Source organism: Tamandua tetradactyla, chromosome 8 (genome assembly GCF_023851605.1).
Source record: "Tamandua tetradactyla isolate mTamTet1 chromosome 8, mTamTet1.pri, whole genome shotgun sequence".
In the NCBI taxonomy this organism is placed as follows: domain Eukaryota; kingdom Metazoa; phylum Chordata; class Mammalia; order Pilosa; family Myrmecophagidae; genus Tamandua; species Tamandua tetradactyla.
In genome coordinates this window covers 48,203,084-48,225,953 of record NC_135334.1, presented here as the reverse complement: position 1 = coordinate 48,225,953, position 22,870 = coordinate 48,203,084, and the positions used below count along the sequence as shown (strand labels likewise).

General features: G+C 42.5%; 1 protein-coding gene across 12 annotated transcripts in view; it reads left to right on the top strand.

The window, feature by feature from the left end:
• AMOTL1 (angiomotin like 1) overlaps nucleotides 1-22,870 on the top strand; it is a 170,866-nt gene that overhangs the window by 29,506 nt on the left and 118,490 nt on the right. For 4 of the 12 annotated variants that reach the window (XM_077113229.1, XM_077113216.1, XM_077113225.1 and 1 more), the window contains exon 2: nucleotides 6,203-6,253. The exons of 4 other annotated variants lie outside the window; for them this stretch is intronic. Coding sequence is in view for 1 of the 8 variants with exons in the window: in XM_077113218.1 (XP_076969333.1) it covers nucleotides 6,362-6,440 (79 nt within the window). In the remaining 7 variants the exon portion in view is untranslated. Of the gene's footprint in view, nucleotides 1-6,202; nucleotides 6,254-6,286; nucleotides 6,441-18,233; nucleotides 18,325-22,870 lie in introns of all 12 variants that reach the window. 4 more of the 12 variants (XM_077113215.1, XM_077113224.1, XM_077113223.1 and 1 more) reach the window with 2 other exon arrangements.

Here is a 22,870-nt window from a genome sequence, read left to right as displayed (position 1 = left end):
GCGAACATCCAGGTGGGTAATGGCTACCATCCTAACTTATCACTGCATTTGTGCAGCTCTTTCTTACAAAGAGAATTGATGATAACATACGTTGGATGAAAAAAGCCTCTCCCATGTGGCCTTTAGGTCCCTCACCCATGTCTTGGAGGAGAAGTTGTATCTGTGTGAGATTCCACTCTTCCTCTGTCTACCAACAAAGCAGCATTGTAGTCCCAGGGGAGCCCCAGAGTCAAAGCAGCCCACAAAGGTGGCCTGGGAACAGCTATGAGGACCTCTCCTCTAAGCAGAGTCCACAGTCAAGGTGCAGATCCTGCTCCCTCCGCAGGATATTAGTGGTGGGCTTTATGCTAAGAACGCCTCTTCTAGCCACCCCAGAACTGTGCTCCTAGCTCCAGAAACAGAGCTGGGAAGTCCTTTGATTCTAGAGTTATATCCAATGTTGCTATAAGGCTATACCTCATTTATTGAGGAATAAGGGTTTTGATTTTTCCAGATAATTGAAGTATAGAAGCCTAAATTATGTCTAAAATTTGACTGTTTTCTAATGGTTGATGACACTTTTCCCCATGACTTGTGTGCTGGTTTGAAATGATGTATGTACCCTAGAAAAGCCATGTTTTAATCCTAATCCCATTTTGTAAAGGCAGCTGTTTCTTCTCATCCCTATTCAGCACTGTATGTTTGAAATTGTAATTGGATCATCTCTCTGGAGATGTGATTTAATCAAGAGCGGTTGTTAAACTGGATTAGGTAGAGGCGTGTCTCCACCATTTGGGTGGGTCTTGATTAGTTTCTGGAGTCCTATAAAAGAGGAAACATTTTGGAGAATGAAAGAGATTCAGAAAGGACTGAGCAGAACGACATAGCCATGAGAAGCAGGGTCCACCTTTGGAGATAGAAGAAAAATTCCTCCCGAGGAGCTTCACGAAACAGGAAGCCAGGAGAAGAAGCCAGCAGATAATGCCATGTTCACCATGTGCCCTTCCAGATGAGAGAGGAACCCTGTGCTTACCATGTGTCCTTCCACTTGAGAGAGAAACCCTGAACTTCATTGGCCTTCTTGAACCAAGGTATCTTTCCCTGGATGCCTTTGATTGGACACTTCTATAGACTTGTTGTAATTGGGACATTTTCTCAGCCTTAGAACTGTAAACTAGCAACTTATTAAATTCCCTTTTTAAAAGCCGTTCCATTTCTGGTATATTGCATTCCAGCAGCTAGCAAACTAGAACAATTTGTTATATACCTTCTTGCCTACTAAAGAGAAAACAGTCATCCTCCAGCTTAAGATTGGGGCTGGACCAAACTTTTTATTTAGAAATTTATTACCTTTAATTTGGATTCCATACAAAGGAGGACATACCAGGACATACAACAAGCTGCGGAAGGTGTTTCAGTTTTGGAATGGAGACTTGGAGAGATTGGGAATGGTGCTTTCATTTTCCTGCTCATGACTATCTGCACTCAGTGTTTTTATTCTTTACTCAGCATGTATTACATTGTTCATATAATGAAAATGTATTTAAAACATTTACAATAATGTAAAAAAAAAAAAAGAAAACGTTATAGCTAGGAGTTGGCTTTGCTCTGCTTGGTTTGTCTCATACATGATCTATTTTCCTTCTCCCAAAAATCCTATGAGATGAGTATTATTGTCAGGGAACTGAGACTTACCTCCTCACCTAAAAATGGACAGAGCAGAAATTCAAACCCACAAACTTGCAAGCGATCCATTATAACTCAGTGACTCTCCAGCATAACCATGTCATTATAGGAGGCCCATCTAAGTGTGGACAGGCCCTGTGGACATTGCCCCAAGATTCAGTAAGGTCCACAGGGAATCTCTTATTAGCCCACAAGTGACATGAGGGCAGGGTACTGCTCTGTTCATCTTTGTATCCGCAGGGTCTAGCCTAGTGCTCCAGCATGGGAGAATCCCCATGAAGGTTTATTTGATTAACAAGAAACATTATTCTTTGCTCTGCCGTGATTCCTAAGATTGAAATCATATATTTTAGAAAAATTTTCAGCCACAAATATTTGAAGAAAGAAAAATGTCTTCTCATTAACTTCCATTGATTAGGAAATTCAAATAACTAAAGTGCTGTAAAGAAAGTTCTTGGCTTAAGAATCATCCATCTAAAAGAACAAATTGAACAGGAGTCCATCATATGTTAGAGCAGACTTAATCTGGCAGACTCCGGGACCTAATCACCCTATGGAACATTTGTAACATTCTTTCTTTGGGGAAAATCTACTCCTAGCTGCAGATGACTGACTTTAAAGCCACCTCTTAGAATACAAAGTAAAAACCTGGGCAATGTACATTCCCCTCAATTTGAAGCACACTCTATGATTAGTGATTTCTTTTAATAACTTGAAGTTGTTGAAGGAAATAAAAGAGCCCATTTATATCAGCTGTACAGAAGCTTGCCATTCAATAATAACTAACATTTACTTGGTTTTTACAGTATGGCGGTCTCTCTCCTAGGTGTTCTAAGTGCAGAAATTCACTGTATCCTCACCAAAATCTTACAAGCTAGGTATGATTATTATCTACATCCTTACAGGAAACCGAGGCTTACCAAGATTAAGTTACTGGTCAGTGGTGCAGCTAGTATTAGAACCAAGGTCTGGGTGACTTGTCCTCTGTGGGCTGCCTCTCTTCGAACACAAAAGGTCATTGTCTGTAGATATGATGGAGGACATGAAGGAAATGAATTCTGCAGATAGTCCATGGACCCCACCAATTCACAGGATCAGTGATTCAGAAACTTCTGTTAGGACCACTGGAATTGGGAATATGGAAGTTATTCTTGACCTTGACAATACTGCTTTGGTAGAGTGATGAGCTGAGAAACCATCTGAACTATTTATAAGAGGAAAAAGAAGGAAAGTAAATGGACACAATGAGTATAGGCAATTCGTTTGATGAATTTTGTTGTAAAGGGCAGTTGAAAATTGGGGTGGTAGTTGGAAAGGGATGTGGAATTGAGGAAGGATTTTTTTTTAAAGTTAGGGACAGAATAGCATGTCTGTATACTGATGGGAATAACCTAGCACAAAGGAAAATTTTAATTTAGACGAGAAGGTGGACTAACTGCTGTTACCAAGCAAGGGCTCACTGCTGGACATGCACAGGGGTCAATACTATGACTTCAGAATTTTGAGAAAAGAAAGAGTTTAATGCAAGGCTAGCTGGCATGGAGACAGGACACAAGGCTCAAATCTCTGTCACCCTGATTTGAGAGCTAAGGAGATTTTATGGGAATGGGAGGTGAGAGGTAGGGACTGAAGTGAGATTTTATGGGAATGGGAGGTGAGAATTAGGGACTGAAGTGAGGAGGTTTGACTTGGCATAGTCCAGTTGGTAAAACACAGAGCTTTCCAAATGCGGTAGAGTGGATTTTAGGCCAGATCTTCCCTATTGAAGGACCTCTTGCATTTGATCTGCTTTCGATGTTTCCCTGTCCTCATAATCTTGGTTCTGAGGGAGGTGACCTCTGTTCCTGGTGTCTCAAAGATTGTCTAAAGGACAAGTGTCAGTGTTTTCTGCATATGCTCAAGTTATGTGACCTGCAGCTAAACAAGCTCAGAAGAAAGGTCAGAGGAAGAGAGGAGATTCCCCAACAAATTGGTTTTGGCCACCCATGATTTCACTATGGCCTTGAGTACAGGAAAGGGCATGAAATCTAATCTGCAATAGAGGAGTTGGCTTTAGATGGAGTTCAGATGGTTCATCCATAGTAACAGGAGAGTAGGACAATAAATGGACTAGGCAAATGTAGTGTGATTTGCTGGGCTGCGATAAGGTTCACTTGAGATTAGTAGTTGTGAGTTGAAAATGAGACCAGGCAGCATCATTGTTTGCTTCTCCAAACATGTTTCGCTGGGTGCTGGCACAGAGAAAGCGAAGAATTAGATTTTATCAGGGTTGTGGTTTTTCTAGATTAGTAGTATGGAATGACAGAGGGGGCATGAATTTGAGGGTGTATGTAAGAGAGAAATTATAATAATGAACTATGAAATCTAAATTGGATAAAGAAGGAAGCATGATGAAAAGAGGTAAGGAAAGGGTAAATTATTGGTGCTGTCAGATTCAAAGAGAGTTGGACTGAGATAACAGAGAAACTGGAAAGGTTGGAAGTGGTGGTTGGAGAGTGGAATGTTTGACACTGGAATTATGGAAGGTGTAACTATTAGAGCAGGGGACTGGGATGAAAGGAGGCCAAGGAAAGGGGAGAGGTCAAAGAACTGAGAGACCAGCATATGAGAAGAATCCACTATGTGGATACTGAAATAAGAATTATCTCAGGAACGGAACTGGGGAAGGTGAGAGTGAACCAGATGTCGGTATCTTCAAGGAATGAGGCGGAATGACACAAGAGTCTTTGTGTAGGTAGCTGTAATTAAGAGAGGTGGTAGGTAATATGGTCTGTTATTTTCAAGGAGAGCAAATTTCAGTCAGAGCAAGAAAGGCAAAGAAAGAGAAGAGTTTTAGGGTAGAGGGGATTTTGCTGGTGATGAATCATGACTTCCAGAGGGCAAATGGGAAGAATTATGAAGGGAATGGGTTGATGTGTGCAAGTATTCAGTGAAGAATATTCAATTCTTGGAGCTGGGAGCTCAGATCAAAAGGAAAAAGTCAAATAAGAAGAGGGTGGAGATACAGGGTAGACAGCTCAAGAATGGCTGCTTTCTTATGTAAGGACAGTCCCACCCCTGCTTCTTTGGCCTCAGTGAGCAATGCTGGCTGAAGTGACTTCTTTCTGTGCCACATGGCAATTTATAAACCCTAGGGCTAACAGTAGAAAACCGAAGATAACTGTTTATGGTGGTATCAGGGTACACTGGCACTGATCTGGAGGCCCAAGGCTGGTGCTCTGATTATATTGAGGCAATGGAAGGCCCCCAGGAGGTGGTCTCGACAGATGATCCCCCATCAGGGACAAAAGGGACAGCCCTTCAAAAGGGACAGCCATTTTCCATAGTTGCTCCTTCCTTCTTCTTGATGCCTCCCCACATCAGATGCGCTACTCTCTCTCTGGGGCACCTCCCAATAGCCTAGGACCGCTGTCTTGGGCAGAGCGATCAAATCAGTCCTGGGGGGAAATAATGATGCATCTACCCAGGTTATTCAGGCCCCTGACGAAAGGGAGATTCTCACAATATGACACTAATTAATGACTTATAACGCAGACCCTCAGACCATAACTTCTGTTTCTACATTTTGTCAACACTTTATATAGTAGCAGATGGAAGACAGCCCACCCCTGCCCACATACAAAGTGCGGTGCAGTCATCCATAAGTTACTTAACTTCTGAGCTTGTTTCCTCACCTGTGAACTGGAGATCACATTACCCTGTCTGCTTGAACCACGAGGCTTGTTAAGAAGCGGAGATGTTGTTTGAAGTAAAAATTCGGGTTCAAAAAGAAGGAGGGGGATGGGGCCAGTTGAAAGTCCTCCTCTCTAGCTAGGAGACATTCAAGCTCTGAAAATCCTGCATCTCCTCACGAGAAGCCACAGATCAAACGCTTTCCCAGGCATCAGATGAGGGCAGACGTAATACACGAAAGCAGGCATCGTTTTAGAACCGGTCATGCTCTAATTTTGAATAAATGGAGAAAGGGGGGGTTGAGGTGGGGGGTGCCGCCTCCAACCCGGAGCCGGGAGGCAGCGCGCACGCCGCCGCGGAGCGTGACGGCCGGGGTCGCCTGGCAACGCGCGCGCTGCGGGCCCGGCGGCGGGGATGCGCGCGGGGCGGCGGGCGTGTGGGCGCGCGGTGCTCGCGGCAGCCGCGGGCGCTCGGGCCTGCCAGCCCCGCTGGGAAACTTTGGGTGTCGGCGCGAGCCGGGGCGCACGGCGCGATGCGCACGGCGGAGTGAGGACAGGCGATGAGGTCGCGGTCCGGCGCGCCCGGCCCGGAGAGCCGCGGGCGCGGGGTGGGATCCGGGGAAAGTTGGCGCGCACCTGCCGGCGCTTGGGCAAACGCGCGGTCCTTGGGCCAAGTTGACCCCCAAGTTCCTTTGGCAATGTCTTACCCCAGTGGATCGGGCGGACAGCATCCCTTGTGGCCGGGACTCCACGGACGCCGTTGGGAGAGAAACTCGCGCTTTTCTAGGGAGCTGCGCCTTAACTGATGCTTACTCAATTCGCACTGAATGATTGCGATTCTACTTTTGCTCTTCCTCTTCCCCCAGACAGCGAGTTTTTGGAAGCTTCTCCCGCGTCCCGCAGCCCGGAGGAGTTAGGTAAGCCTGCCCCCTTTTGCATTTTCATCTCAGAATTCCACCCGAGATCCGAGAACCGCGCATTTGGTGGAAGTCGGTGGCTGAGAGGCACCGAGAGGCAGTCTGCGGATGCCACCGGGGCAAAGGACCGGGAGAGCGTTCCCTAGCGTTGTGTGCCCGCTTCACGGCAGAAACTGGCCTTTTCTGGGTGCATGTCCTTTGGGGATGGCGGGAAAAGTGTCAGGAGCTGTCCCTTGTGTGTGTGTGGTGCTGCCAGGAGGAGCGCGGCTCAAAGCAAACTTCCCGACCTGGGGTCTCTGTAAGCCGCCCGAGCTCGTCCTGCCTGGAAGGATTGGCCGGTGGCTGGTTCTGTCCTGCTAAGTACCTTGTACAGAGAAGGACATCCCGAAACTTGTCCTTAACCTGAAGTTAATGAAGTTGAGGGCTTAATACTGCCATCTAGTAATTTAAATGACAACTTGGGAGCTGCGTCCCTGGTTTCTGTTCCCCATTCGTCCGGTGTCTGGGAATAGGGCATTTCATTCTTCTATGCCTGTGGCTGTACGTGGAGCTTTGTGGTGGGTGAATTGCGACACTCTTGTCAGAGCACACTTCCTGTTGTGAAGAGAAGGAAATTTGCATTTCATGGTCACTGTAAGTATTCCTGCTACCCACTCTCACCCAGTGGCTTAGAGGTTGGGTTCCTTTCTTTTTTATCTCGCCGTTTGGGTTAGCTTTAGGTGCTACAGTCTGAGCGGTGAAGGCTGTCACCAACTTGAAAACCTTGCCTTCCACCATGAAAAGGAGAGGATTTTTTTTTTCCTGTGTAAATTGGCAGTAAAGGCGAAGAAAAATTGTCCACAGACAGCAGTTTAAAAAACGTTTACCCGTAATAATACTTCTCAGCCTTGGGTACCTGGTCAACCTCCTGTCCCGACATGCATGTCCTTAATCGAGTCTCACAGCACCTCAAGTAAAATTCCACCTCAGCAGTGACGACTTTCATTCATTTCTAGAAGCCAAGTACCTAAAATAGGTCTGGATCGAGGCTGGCATTCTGAGGCAAGGAAGAGGATATTGCTTTATTCGGATGTGTTTCTGACAAGTTGTGAGACAATGACGTCTCTGTAAATGGAAGGATAGATTAAATGCTTGAGCAACATTTTTTTGTAGAGGCAGACTACGGTGAATCCTTTTATGAAATGACAATGACATCTAAACCATAGCTCTGTGCAGGAAGTCATTTTTAAAAGGGCAAATACTTGATCTGCTCCACCTGCGTGTAATTGTGTATTAATTGCACCAGCATTGACACTCCACAGTGTGACAAAAGCTATTTGGTCCTCTTAAATTATAGATAAACCTGAACAATGGCAGGCTGAGCAGTGCTTGCTCTGACAAACCCGACTATATTACTACTAAATCATTTGCATTCACAGAATGATTAATGTGCCAGAAAAGCCCAGGCATTCTACCCTCTTTCATTTCTATATTCTCCTCTGGGATTAACAGATTGGACAATCATAACCTTTTCTCCTGCCCATCTCAGACACTGATAAATAGGGGGAGCCCTTCAAATTCGTTGTGGAGAATAAGAAAACTTGTTTTCTCTTCAGCTCCTCTGAGAAAAGCCCAGTTTCTTTGACGGTGGGAATATGATAGGAACCACCAGGTTCCCTCCTGAGCTCTGGGCTTGCAGAGTGATTGAGACAATGAAACAAAAATCTGAAAGTCTGAGACCAGGGTTTTGTCCTTTCCCTACCCTAGCTTCCTTGGTAACTATCTTAAGTTTTTGGAGCCTCAATTTCCTCACATGAAAGGCTGGGATTTGGAAAGGACCTCTAAAATGCCTTTCATTTCTGGCCTTCTGAGATGCTATAAGATGCTTTAAGCAGAAGGATACCCATGTCATTAGGCATTTGGTGTTTACATTCATTTGCAGTATTGTTTGGGTGCATGAGTATTTGGTGTCTCCAAAGGGTTAGTCTTTTCCCAGCTGACCGTTGTTCCACACTATCCACATCAAAGAGGGAGTTGACATTTCTGCTTGGAAAGAATGGTGATAGCTTTTGGTGCCTTTCTTGGACACAAGGCAGGGATAATGCTTCTTAGCAGTTGATGAGTTTGTCAACTGCTGCAAATGGTAGCCATTCTTTGTGGCACATAGATGAGTCCACATTCACCACCCTCTAGCCAGAATATAAGGGACCCAGAGAAGAGCCAAAAGGAAGTCATAACAAATTCTTTGGAATTCTGTTATTATACTGTATGACCTTGGGTAAGTGACTTAGCTTCTCTGAGCTTTAGTTATCTCCTTAACCCAACTGGGTAGCTGGCATGGATATTATAAATAGAATATGTAAAGCCCTAGCACCACATGTTGTTTATGCAGGCATTCAGGAAATGCTTGCTATTATTATATTCATTATTATTATTCATTTGAAAGATATTTCTTTTCCATATAGGAAGTATGGAGTCACTCTGATCAATTGTCTCACCAACTAACCCAAACTATTTTTATTTCTCAAAGCTCCTCTTTGAGTTACGTAGTCTCAAAAAAACACGGATACCTAGGAATGGTGATCAAGTAATTGAATTATTTAGTGGGTTTTCACCTAGAGCAACATATGCAATAGTTTCTCATCTGAGGTCTTTGGTAACAATCCCAACTACTTCGCTATGAGACTGAGTTTTTTCACTGCCTGCATTCATGTAGGCCTCCAGTTAAATGACACTGCCTCCTTGGGGGATTTAGTCTCAGCAAGATCATGTAATGAAATTTTAGTCACCAAAAAAGGAGTTTGGGAAAAGAATGTATCTCTGGGTGAATCCTGTATTGAAAGCCACTGTGATGAGGAATTAAGAAATATGCCCTCTGTCCTGTAGTGGCTGTACCATTTTCTGAGGTGGCGAGATCCACTTATCTCTATAGCCTCTCTGTAGTTCCACCCAAAACTAGAAGTAAAGGCAATCTGAGGGGGTAAGAAAGAATGCATAGAGAGTTGGGGTGAACCCAGGGCTGACCGTGTCTATTCCTGACTAATAACCCTGACTGATTCCCTAGTATCTCGTGAATAAACTTTGGCTTGACATAGAAAGACTGCCATGATCTGCATCACCCCACCCTCTTGAACCTTCTGGTTATATTAAACTATGGGGCAATCCTCTAAGTTCACCTCCATTCCCTTTGTCTGCTTGCCCTTCCTCCTCCTCCTGCCTCTCTCCCCTGGCTAGCTCCCTCCACCCCCATCCTTCAACTCTTAGCCCATGTGCCATGTCCTCCTTATGGATTAGAACCAGAAGATGCTTTTCCAAGTCCTGAGGCCAGGTCCTGATGCTGACCAGTGACTTCAGAATCTCTGAGATGTGAACATGAGCATCCAAAAAAAATTTTTTAATCACATTTCAAAATGATGCAAATATGCAGTCAAGGTTGCGAGGCACTGCCCCCTATTGCAGGCACCTACCTCTTCTTTGTAAATCTAGCAGCCAGCACAGTGCTTGGGACATGCAAATCTTCAGTAAGTGCTTGTTAAAGGAGGAGTCACCCCTGAGATGCTTTATCTTTCTGTAGTTACACATGTCTGAGATAGGCCTCCCCACTTGTAACAGTGTCTTGAAAATGGAATCCCTGCCACCTGTGATATGTATTTCTCTTTGTTGTTCCTTAGACTTATCCTATTTATTTTCTATCTTTCTTAAAAATTGAAGCTTTAAAACAGTCTTTCAGCATGAAAGTAATCTAGCCTTATTCTAGAAATTTGAACATTAGAAAATTTGGACTTTAGAAATAATGGGGAAAAAATCCACCCCCATGAACCAGAAGCAAACTGGTATCTTGTTTTTCTTAACATTTCTTATTTGCCCTTTCGATTTGCTTGACCCCTGGCATCCCTCAGTGGACTCAGTTGCTGCTCTCAGTGCTCAGACTCTGTGAACTGCCCTCTCAGGGCAGGAAGAGGAGGCGTGTCCCTGAGAATGTCATTCTTGGAAGCTGCTAGGGTTTATTCCCCTGGGGGCCAATATACCATGAGAAAGGCTTTTCTTGTGCTATTCTTGCCCTCCTCTTTTAGACAGGATGTATGGTTATTAGAGTAAATAATAACATTTGCTTAATGTCTTTAAAATAAATGTTTGCCAGCCTCCCCCACTCCCTTCCTTACCCTCTTAAAATAGGGAATGGGATTGCAGCCCTGGATGATAGTTTTTGTGCCCCCCTCACCTGTATGATCTGAGCGCAGCAGTTTGTAAGTATAAACTTTCTCCTCCCTTGCTGGATTCTTTACAGGATAGGCTAACTGCGGTAACAAACCAACCCGAATCTCAGTGGTGTAACAAAATAAAGGTTGTGATTCCTGCCCATGTCACCATTTAGAATTGGGTTGTTGGGGGGCTCTGCTCCATGTGGTGATCAGGAGCCCCGTGTTTCTTCCATCGCCTGGCCCCGCCATCTGCTAGGGCCTCAGATGTCATCACTTAATCCTTTGTATCCTTTTGACAGACAAGCAAGTAAGGAGAGCAAGAAAAAGATATGTTCACCCTTGATTATATCAGTCTAGAAATAACATATTCACTCCCCGTCATATTCCCAAGGTGAGACCTCATCCCCTAACCTCACCTAATTCAAGGAGGCTGGGAAATGTAGTCTAGTAATGTGCCAGGAAGAGAAGAATACATACATTGGTGATCACTGCCAGTCTCTACCAGCCACATTTCTGTTATTGCTTAAAACACAATGACTGAGGGCAGGCCACGATGGTTCAGCAGGCAGAGTTCTCGCCTGCCATGCTGGAGACCTGGGTTCAATTCCCAGTGCCTGCCCATGTAAAAAGAAATGTAAAAAAAAAAAACAAAAAAAAAAACACACACACACACGCAATGACTAAGCCTTATGTAATCTTTGTATTATTTAGGATACAGGTTTGACTGCTGCAACAAAAGCCCAAATGATAGTGACTTAAACAAGATACAAGTTAATTTCTCTTTCAGCTAGAACATGAGTCGTCCGGTGCTGATATGTAGCTGTGTGGTGCTCTGATATCCTCAATATGTAGCTTCCATGCAGTGGTGCTAAGGTGGCTGCTTCAGATCCCTCCATCACATCCACATTCCCATTGATGGGAAAGAGAGAAGGAAAGTGGGAGCTGGAAGCTGCACATGTCATTTCTCTCCCATTCCGTTGGCCAGAACTTTAGTCAGATAGCCATACCTAGTTCCCAGAAGGCTGGGAAATTTGGGTGGGGGTAGGTGGGGGGTCTGCGTCCATAAGAATGATGAAGTAGGGTGCAGGGAGAAAGAGGTGCTAGACAGTGATCTTTATGATAAGTTATAGAAAGTATGGCATGGGGGTTAAGAGCATGGTCTCAGGAGTCATACTGTTTGGGTTTGAATTCTACCTCCCTCTCTTGTTGTATACTCTCAGTTAAGTTACTTACTCTGTATATCCATTCCTTAATATATAGGTTCATGTGCTGGACCCTTCAAACCCACTTATCACCCTTTACCTTTCTCCTCTGTGCTTTTGGAATACATCACTGGTTTCTAGTTGGGTTTGGCTAGTGAGAAGCATTGGCAGGATATAGTAGGATAGGAAGAAAGAGATATCAGCATGATTTTTCCCTTCCCATCAGACTGTGGGATAACATGGCTGCATTAAAAAAAAAAAACTTTATTTGGAACTACATTTAAACTTACAGTTATAAAAATAATATCCTATTTATTCCTGGGTTGTAAAAGTTATTTCTAAATTCTGAGATGCTGAGCTCTTTGTGTATAACGTGGTCATTCCCTGGAAATTTGGCTACCTGTGTGACACCAAGACTCAGAGTTAGAGTTCTGCAGCTATGAACATCAGCATCCCCTATATAGTGACTATTCAAAAAGCTGAAAAGGAGCAGAGTTCAATTAGAGATATGAATGAAGTATATCTGGTTATGATTCAGGTAAATCGACTAAAGGGTAAAGTATTATACTGACTGTATTTTAAAACTTCAACTTCTGTGTGAGACCAAAGGAAAAGATGTTCATTAGGGGCAAAAATTATATTTTCTGTAGCACGCTATCTAATTTAACTTGTGTGGTCAGTGTTTTAGTTTTCTAAGGCTGCCAGAATGCAATACACCAGAAATGGAATGGCAAATAATAACAACAACAACATCCCCATACAGAGAACTCCAACATACCCCTGCCCTTGCAGATAGCCAGATTCACCCATTTTAACATTGTGCCACACTTGCCATGTCATTTATCTATCCATCTCTACCTATCCATTTACATACCTACCTACCTACCTCTTTGGATGTCTGTCTACCTATCTATTTATCAATCAATTTTCTGAACACTCAAGTGTAGGTTGTATTCCTCATGCTCCTTGAAAACTTAATATGACCACATACTTTTCCTAAGAACAAGGATATTTATTTAGGTAACCACCCTAAGTCCATTATCAAGTTCAAGAAATTTAACATTGATAGAAAGCTTACAGTCTATAGTCCAATATTTTCTTCTGTCCCAACAATGTTCCTTTCTCCTCCCTTGCTGGATTCTATACAGGAACATGTATTACATTTAATTCTCACTGCCTTTTTTGTTGCTCTTTCTTTTTTTAATTGTGGAAACATATATACAACATAAACTTTTCCATGCCTACCATTCAGTGAGAATAATCCCATTCACGGTACCCTCAGCACCTTCCATTACTAAAACCCTTCATCTTTAAGCAGTAACTCCCCATTTCTTCTGTCCCCCACTCTTAGCAAACTGTACTCTAATTCCTGTCTCTGTGAACTTGCATATTGTCCAGTGTTTTCTCTGTAGTTTTCTTGGGGCTTAAATGTAAAATTATAAATCTATAACAATTTTGTTTGCTTTGGTACCAATTTAGCTTCAATAGTATATACAAACGGTTTTTCTAAACCCCTCTGAGTTCTTGACACAAATTACATGTTTATATATGAGTCCAAAACCCTGATTTTTAATTACATTTTATGCATTTGCCTTTTAGCATCTATAGGAAGTAAAAGTGGAGTTATGCATGAAAAATACAACAGTACTAGCATTTATATTTACCCATGTTGTTTTTATCTGGAGATCTTTATTTCTTTATGTGGCTTCAATCTATTGTCTACTTTCTTTCCCTTTCAACCTACAGAACTCTATTTATAGTCTCTCGTAGGGCTGGTTTATGGTCACTAAGTCCCTCAGCTTTTATTTATATGGGAAGGTCTTAATCCTACCCTCATGTTTTAAAAGGTAGTTTCGCCATATATATAGAATTCTTGGTTGGCAGTTTTTGGGTTTTGGCACTTTAAATATATCATTCCATTGCTTTTTTGCCTCCATGGTTTTCAATGAGAAATCAGTACTTAATCTTATTGAGGCTCTCTTCTAGGTGACACATTGCTTCCAACTTGTGGCTTTCAGAATTCTCTGTCTTTGGCATTTGATGGTTTGATTATAACATGGCACATTGTAGGTCGATTTAGTTTATCCTGTTTAGAGTTTGCTGAGCCTCTTGGATGTATATATTCATGTATTTCATTAAATTTGGGAAGTTTTGAGCCATTGTTTCTTTGAATATTCTCTCTGCCCCTTTCTCTCTTTATACTTCTTTTTGGAGTTCCACAATAGTATTTTAGTATTTTTTATGGTGTCCTACATTTTCCTAAGGCCCTGTTCACTTTTCTTCATTCTTACTGCTTCAGACTAAATGATTTCAATTATTTTATCTTTAAGTTCTCTGATTTTTTCTTCGTCCCCTTCCAATTTGCTATTGAAGCCCTCTAGGGAATTTTAAATTTCTGTTAATATAGTCTTTAACTCTGTTTGATTCCCTTTTCATAATTTCCATCTCTGTATTGATATTCTCTTTTTCATCTATCATTTTCTGATAGCTTTCTGTTTTTTGTCTATATTTTCCTTTACCTCTTTGAGCCTATTTAGTAACATTTTTAAAAAGTCTTTGTCTGGTGCATCTAAAACCTTGTTCTCCTCATTGTTGGTTTCTTATGCTTTAATCTTCTCCTTGCAGATTGACCTGTGCAAGTGTTCTCCTTCAGAGTTTATCCATACAATGAGTTTAGAGACTAGCTCCAGGTCAGAGGTTAGGGCCCTCCTTGATCCTTTCTGCGCACATCTCTTGTCTTGGGCATGTGTGTATGGCCCTGGAAATTCTTCCTTTTACATAGATATGAATATCCCCTCTTCCCTAAGAAACAATTTCCTCGCAGTCCAGAATACTAGACTTTATGTCCTACAGCCAGCAGTCCCTTGCCCCAGGCAACATGACTTCACTGCTCTCCTACATTGTCCTGTCAGAGAGTTCTGTGAATCCCCTTCTAGATGCAGGGCAGATTCTGCAATTGCAAGTCCCTAAGGCCAAAACCAGACTGTTTGCGCCAGACATGTGCTCCCAGTCTGGACACAAGGCTTACTCTGCAGCATGTGGAACTGGGACCAGAGATCTGCACTGGGAATGTGGGCCAGCTTTGTGCTGAGATGGTGAAGGTGGAGGAAGGTGCAGCAAGAGCACCATGAGATCCTACTGCTTTTTCTTTATTCAGCATTCAGCCTGTTACAGCAGACCTTGAACTGTTTTCTGGAGCTTTGAGAAAGATGTCTGCTAGGTTTTGTTGGTTGGTCAAAGGTGCTCTGGGGGGATGAAGCCCTGAAGTTTCTTACTCTGTCATCTTTATCAAGGCTGGGCAATGGTTATATTATTTATCAAAAGCCACAGCTCCTATGGAGTGGTTCTTTCTTACAGCAGAGGTCCAGCTGGATTCTGGCAATCTCCCTTTATTCCTTTTACCCCTTGTTGCTTGAGGGTGATAGCAGCTTCCCACTGCTGCTAGCCCCAGGGTACTTCTTCATTCTTTAGTGTTTTTCTCTTAACCCTGCCCATTACACTCTTGTAAGTAGTCCATTCACCAAACTCTCTGCATTTATCATTTCTTGATGGGGCCCTGGCTGATCTGCTGAGGATAATAATAATACTCACTTTGGAAGATGATGAGGAGGATTTAATGAGCTACATAGGCCAGAACATAATAGCCACCTTAAAATGTTCACTGCATCTTCCTGTCCCTAGGCAAGTGCTAAGATACCTTCAGGCATAGTCTAAACCTTCTGAAAGATTTAACTTTTGACATGAAAGTTAAATAATATTGCCATTCACCTCCTCCTCCCCACCCAGTGCTGAGAGGATGTACCAAGACTCAATAGTTGTGAACAAATCTGTTCTGAGTCAAATATATCTTACATTCAAAGTTTCCTTCCCCTCATTTATATGGGGATGATAAGTAGAAGACAAGTAGAATTATTCACCTACTATGTACTAGGCACTTTACCTGTATAAGCAGTATACCTGGCTTACCAGCTTGGGGTTTAGATCATGTCACCTACACATTGGTACCCCAGAATTTAACATTCTTGTATTACTAAGAAATCAAGTCTTTCTTTAAGGCTATCCTCCAGTTATCTGTCCAAGAATTCTTAGGGCATGCTATTTGCCTCCAGTGAATCAGTTCTGACTGCTCTAGCTCCTTGTCAGGAAAGCTGGAGGTTCAGACATACCCTGTTGAGGCCAGCAGCCTCCATGATAACTGTTTAGGTCCTCCCTTCTCCAGAAACCGGTGGCCACTCAAGGCTGGCGGTTGGCACTGCTCACTCCTGAAGCTGGTGGCTTGGTGGTCACTTGCAGAGAGTCTCCCTAGACCACCTGTACCTACTTTCCCTGTGTCCTCTCTGCTTCCTGCAGGAATGAGGACGCTACTCCCCTGTGTACTCTTACTGCCTCAGAGTAAGCCCTAGGCCTACAGGCCCAGACCCACCTTAGGGTCTCCAGCCAGGCTCACTCCCTCCCTAGCTCTGAGCCAGCCTCTAAGATCTCTCCACCCCTTGGAAGCCTAACTGTCCTGCCGTCATCCTCCACCAACCCTAATCTTTCTGTGTAGGAATATAACATCTAGGAGGGAGGGAGTTTTCACCCTAATTTAACTTTTTCTCCAGATGATTGATAGTGGAAAATTCCTTTCACAGGAAAACTTGCCTTCCCACAGGGGTGTGGTCTAGCCTCCTGGCTCCAACAAAACAATCATGGAACAGTTCACCATTGTTAACAGCTCCTTAAATTCAGGTAATTCAGGCTCTTCCATGATTGGTCTTATTGGATATATTGGCCCATTTCATCCTGAAAACAACTCAGTGAAGCGGATAGAATTAACTACATTTTATGGAGAAGGAACCAGAAGCTTGGAGTGGTTAAATTATCTGTCTAATGTCATACAACTAGTTAGAGAAAAGCTTAGGCTTAATATGTAATCTCTGACTCCAGAGCCAATCTCATTTTCCTGCAGATATGTATACTCAGGTTGCCTTCCTCCCAGAGAGATTTGGTTGTGGGTTGAATAAAGTAACATATAAAGCTATCTAGCACAGGACCTGGCAGTACAGTACATGGCTCTTCAGTACATATTTGTTGAATAAATGAATGGTAGATGCTTAAAGCTATATATATATATATTTTATTTTCCTTACACCACCAAATGATCAGACACTCCAAAAGAATTTTCTGTAATGGGGTTTGAAACAAAAACCAGAAGAATTCCTCCTAGCTTCCTTCACGCATTTCCTGCTCTTCCTGCTCAGTATTGCAGCTTGGAGTCCTTGGCATATGAAACCTCTCATGGTTTCCTAACAGCATTGATGCCATTTCTAAAGGAAACTAAAGCTTTGCAGCAGCATGATTGGGAGCAGAGTGGTAGAAGCCTGAAGAGGCTCTGATAGCACAGTGGAGGGCAGGTGGACTCAGACACAGGTGTAAAAACAACCACCCCTTCCCTGGTATTTGCTAGCAAAGTGGTACCATGCATTGCCCAGGAAGCAAAGCTTTATTTCAGGGTATCCTAGTTGGGAGAAAGAATGGAGTAAGAAGGGGGTAAACACCAGTAAATTCTGGGGGACACATGGTTATCTACCCTGGCTGAAAAAGGAAAAGGAAGAAGGAAAAATATATGGAATAGTGGGATAAAATACACACACACAAGAAAATGGAAGGGACATTTTTTTCCTTGCCAAAGAGATGTTTCTAGTAGAAATATTGAAGGGCTGTGTCCAGTCATTTCTGAATATTAAATACAAGTGTGACTCTTCAGAAAAGATTATATTTTATCAATTGTTAAGCACTGGGCAAGTCTAAAGAATATGAAAATAACCAGCTTGATCAGTTCAAGAATCCTGGGACTATAGCTTCTGGGTCACATTTTTACTGGATGATCATTTCTAGAATATGACCTATTTGTGTTTGTTTCCTTCACACTCCTCAAATAGTTTTGTCCAGTGTGGATGCATTAACTGGATTTGATATCCCTTTCTGTTTCTCTCTTTCTTTCTTTCTCTGTCTTCCCACCCCAACCCTTTCCTCCCCACCCCTCCCCTTCCCTTTCCTTCCTTTCTTGTCTTCCCTCTCCTTGCTGTGTTTCTGTCCCACTCTCTGTCTGTCCCATTTCTCCCCACCCTGTCTGTTTCTTGGTGTCAGTCTCTTCTCCCCTTTCTCGTTCCCCGTTTCCTTTTTCCATCTTAAGTTGGAATATGGACAAAAAAAGTAGTGCTTGCCAGAAAATATATCAGGTCAGATTATAAAAGTGGATAAAAAAAGAATGCTTCTTGGCAAAATGGGGAAAACAGATGTTCAGGGGTGGTTTTTCAGTCTCTAGCTGCCTGCTGCCTGCTGAAATACATGCCTTAGGATGGCTAGCACAGCCATTCATTACTGTGGCACATATGCATGCTATTTTCTATATATATATATATATTCTTCTATTTAATTTTCCTCTCTGTACCCCCAGATTCAGAATTGGCAAGATTATTGACCACCTGGTAGCAGGATTTATTTTCAAACTCTTCCCAGAAGGTTTTTTTTTTTTTTTTCATTCTACCAGGAGGAATGACACTAGCTACTTTCAAGCCACTACCCAATAGTAAATATTTTATGGAAACTTTTCAGATTATTAGGAAAGCAGTGAAGGAGCCTCTGGGTGCAGAACCTGGTCTGAAATGAACCCAACTGAAAGTACAGCAGGAGCTCAATGATTAAGGTTAGTGCTGAAATTTGTAAACCAGGACTCCTTGTTCCTTTCTCCTACAGGTTTGCTATTTACTGTAGACTATGAAGAAATATCCATTTTGGACATTTTTTATTGTTGCCAGCTAGAAAGCTTAGATTTCCAGCTCCTTTTTAAAAACGGATTTCTCTTTTGACTCTAAAAGCAGCACAGAGCCAATTTTTCCAGACTCAGAAGGATTCCTGATGGTGAACCCTTGCTGTGGACTGAAGAGTGAGGCAGGTGGTTGTGTGTAGGCTTTGTTTGGGTCACCCTCACATGACCTCTGCCTTCTGTGGTCACCCCCCCCACCCCCCCCGCCCCACAACCACCCTGCATCACATAGGACTGTAATTAGCACAGCTACACATGGCCAGCATGTAATAATGCTATCCTCATTTCCTGCTGCCTTCCTTTTTTTCCTGCCTCCCTCCACTTCCCTCATAACTCCCAGGTATGGCTTTTTTCCCTAAACTCATGCTATTTTCCTTCCCTATTCTCTTAACCTGGTGACACTGAAAGAATAGAAAAGGAAATCAACTTCATAAGTATAAAGCCAGAGCCAACACAAACCTAAATAGTGCCTTTGAGCAAATTAGAAAGAGGCAAGACCAGAGCCAGTTTCCTGGCATAGTAAGGGGAGCTCAGGCTGGATTTCAGCCCCACACTCTTTTCATTCCCTTAGGCCAGTGCTCTTGGGCAGTGAACTTACTTCACAACTAAACGTGGCCACCCTGATTTCCCACCCCCATGGATGTTTTTCTCCCTTTCCTGGAAACTCTTTCAGTGCTGTATAAACACCCCCAAATACTAAATTCTTCTTTGGGTAATTCTTTTAAAATAAATTTTCCCCCTAATTATTTGCATGATGGGATCTATTTTCCCCAAATTCTGATCTTCTGAATAGAAACTATGTCTAAAACTTGAAATACTTATACCAGTTGGTAACCAAAATTATTTATTTCAGTTCAAACAGCATTATTAAATGCCTTGCAATAAAAAGAGCTAATATTTATTCAGTGATTTCCTGGGATAGGTACTTTGCTAGGAACTTTACATCTTTTTTTCTCAAAACACTTAAATGTTGCAGGTACTATTGTTTCCCTCATTTTTCAGATGGGGAAGAAGCTTAAACAAGTTAAATAACTTGCCCACGTCAGATGTGGTTGGTAATTGGTAGACCAGCTCTGTTCTTTTCTACTACCAGAATTCTTAATCACCATCCTCAATTCCAGAGCAAGTTTCTAGAACCCAAACCTCCAAATTATTGACAGAACTGCTCTTTGCAACTAGATCCATTTGACTGTAAAGGGATGGGCTGATCCATTTACAGTATGGCCTACACCCTCCCACACACCGCAAGCTAAACTCAAGGTCACAAGGGTGAATGACACACAGTCTCATTCAAAGATTGATAGCCTCAGTGAGGAAGGAAGACCCATCACCAGAAAATAATTATCATGTGCACCTCTGGCTCCTCCAGATCTCACGGTTCTGGAGGCTAGAAATCTGAAATCAGGGTGTCTTAGGACCATGCTCCCTCTGAAATCTGTTAAGGAGAATTCTTGCTTGCCCCTTTTAACTCCTAGTGTTTGCTGGTAATCCTTCATATTCCGTGGCTTGGAGACATAGCACTCCAGTCTCTGCCTCCATCTTCACATGTCTTTCCCCCTTGTGTATCTGCCTCTTCTTCCCTTCTTATAAGGACACCACTCAGATTAAATGCCCATTCTACTCCAGTATGACCACATCATAAATAATTCCATCTGCAAAGACCCTATTCCTAAATAAGGTCACATTTGAGGTATTGGAGATTAGGACATTAATATATATTTGGAGGGGGCTGCACAGTCAAACCACAGCAATTGTTATATGAAGATCCTTCTTAAACAGTGTCTTTACAGGAAGCTGAAACCTGACTTCCTATCTCTTCCACCCAGTTGTCCATATTTTGCCTTCTAATATTTTAAAACATTTTTTTACTGTGACCGCTCCATAGAGATACATTAGACCCCCCATGAATATCTCATGTCTATATCTATATATCCATATCTATCTATAACTAAAATGGAAGTTTCCTAGAAAAACACTTACCTTTATAAGATGGGCAACATTCTGATGTTTTCTATTATATTCTATTGCACTTATTTAAAATGCTAATCATGACAAAATGATTTTGTGATCCACTGGGTTGCTATCTGCCATTTGAAAAGCACTGCTCTAGAGTGTTACAGAAGAAATGTAGAATATGTCTGTCTCTTTTTTTTTTTTTTCCTGAAAGCTCCTGAAATATTTGGAGATGGCTATGAATTTATGTCTGAATCTCCATTTCTCCATGTTAGGTATCCAGGCTCCTTCAGTCTTCCTCGAAATGCTCCGGTTTCCCAATCTACTCCTACCCTGTTCGGTGTCCTTTGAGTGTTTTCTAGTTAATGAATGTCTCCCTTAAACCCCACTGTGAGAACTGAGTCTGTGACCTCAAACGGAGCCTGACCTATACTTGGCTTAGTGGGATCTCTGACCCCTTGATTTCAAACCCCTTAAGTTGATATCACTCCATTAGTCAATATCCATTGGGCATGGTTGTTTATATATTTATTTATTTACCCAGAAAAGCTTAATTTAGTCTGTTTTTTTTTTCAGTTTGGTCTATAAGGATATCTTGAGATGTTTTCTCTAATGGGGGGCTCAAATCAAGACAGACACACCTCCATTGGTATTTTATAGGTCTACCAGGTAAACCTCCCAAAACTGAGGCAGAAAGGAAATGTGTCTACCTCAAGGCAATAATTAAAACTCCTCAAAAATGACCATATTTGGAAAGAAAGTGGATTACAGGTTAATAATAATAATAGTAATATTTATGGTGCATGTGCTGTGTGCTAAGCATTGTGCTAAGAGTTTTACACACAGTTAACTCATGAATTTCTCACACCCTTTAAGGTGGATTCTATTGGAACCCCACTCTCAAAAGAACAAAACCTGAGTTTCAGAAAAGTTAAGTAATTTACCCATGGTGGTTAGGTTCATGTGCCAACTTGGCCAGGTAAGGGTGCCCAGTTGTTTGGTCAGGCAAGCACTGGTCTAATTGTTACTGTGAGAACATTTCATGGACCTAAGTCATCATTAAATCGATTGAATATATGGGTGATTACATCTACAGTCAACTGAGGAGATTGCCTTCAGCAACGAGAGACATTTCATCCAATTGCTTGAAGGCTTTAAAAGGAGAAGTGATGATTTCAGCAGTCAGGAGAGAGAATTTTTATCTCTACTTCAGCCAGCCAGGTTTTCCTAGGAAGTTTATAGAAAACCTTCATTGCAGTTCCCAGCTTGCCACCTGCCCTGTGGAATTTGGACTCATGCATCTCCACAGTTGCGGGAGACAATTTTCTAAAATCTCATATTTACAGATTTCTCCTGTTGGTTCTGTTTCCCTAGAGAACCCTGACCCAAAGTCATAATACTCATGACATTACCCAATACTCATGACATTACCCAATACTCATGACATTACCCAAAGTCATAATACTCATGAGCAGCACAGAGGGATTTGATCCCAGATCCATCTGACTCCTTAACCTGTGTTTTTAAGTACTTGACTGTCTCCCACTGAGGGTAAACCACCTCTGTTGGTTTAAAAAGAGAGAAGGTGTTTAACACACTTAGCATAGTGCTTGGTACAAAGTGGGGGCTTAACAAATTTTTTTTCACTCAGTAGCAAGGGAAGGGAAGGACTCAGTAACAACTTCAGGTCCCTAAAAACCTCAGGAGTTTGTGAAATACGTCTAGAGCCATCACTAATTACATGCATGTCAGGCCTCAGAGTGATTTATAGTAGTGCTCTGAGGTCTGGAGTCAACGTGGGAACATCTCTGTCTCTTGCACAGGCCTGCTGGGCATAGCTGGAATAGGAGGCAACATGATGTAGTAGTTAAAACCAGGAGCTCTGCACTGGAGAACAGGCTTGAGTCCCAACCCTGTCACTTACTAGTCATGTGATCTCAGGTAATTCACATAACCTTGCCTACTCTCTTTTGCTCATCTGTAAAACATGGATAATGCAGTGTGCTATGTACCAGTGAAATGAGGTAATATGTGAAATCACCTGGCTCAGAGAAGACACTCCATACTTGCTATAGTTCTGCAGAAAATTGGGCTTTGATCATTCTGCTCCTTCATAATCATTTGCCCATTCCCTCATTTCCGTTGTGGGATTCTGAGTGCAAAGAAATGTGGATCGCTGGGTGGGGTCATTTGGAGTGATGTCCCCCAGAGAAACATGTTCCTCCACTTGATCCATTCCTGTGGGTGTGAACCCATTATAAGTAGGACCTTTTGATGATGTTATTTCAGTTAAAGTGTTGTCCCACTGAATCACGATGGGTCTGAATCCTGTTACTGGAGTCCTTTATAAGCAGAATGGAATTCAAACGCTTACAGAGAAAGCTACAGAGGGAGCATCCAGAAGCTGAAAGTCACTGGACCCTGGAAAAGGGAGAAGCAAGAAGAGGTCGCCATGTGCAGTGCCTTATGACAG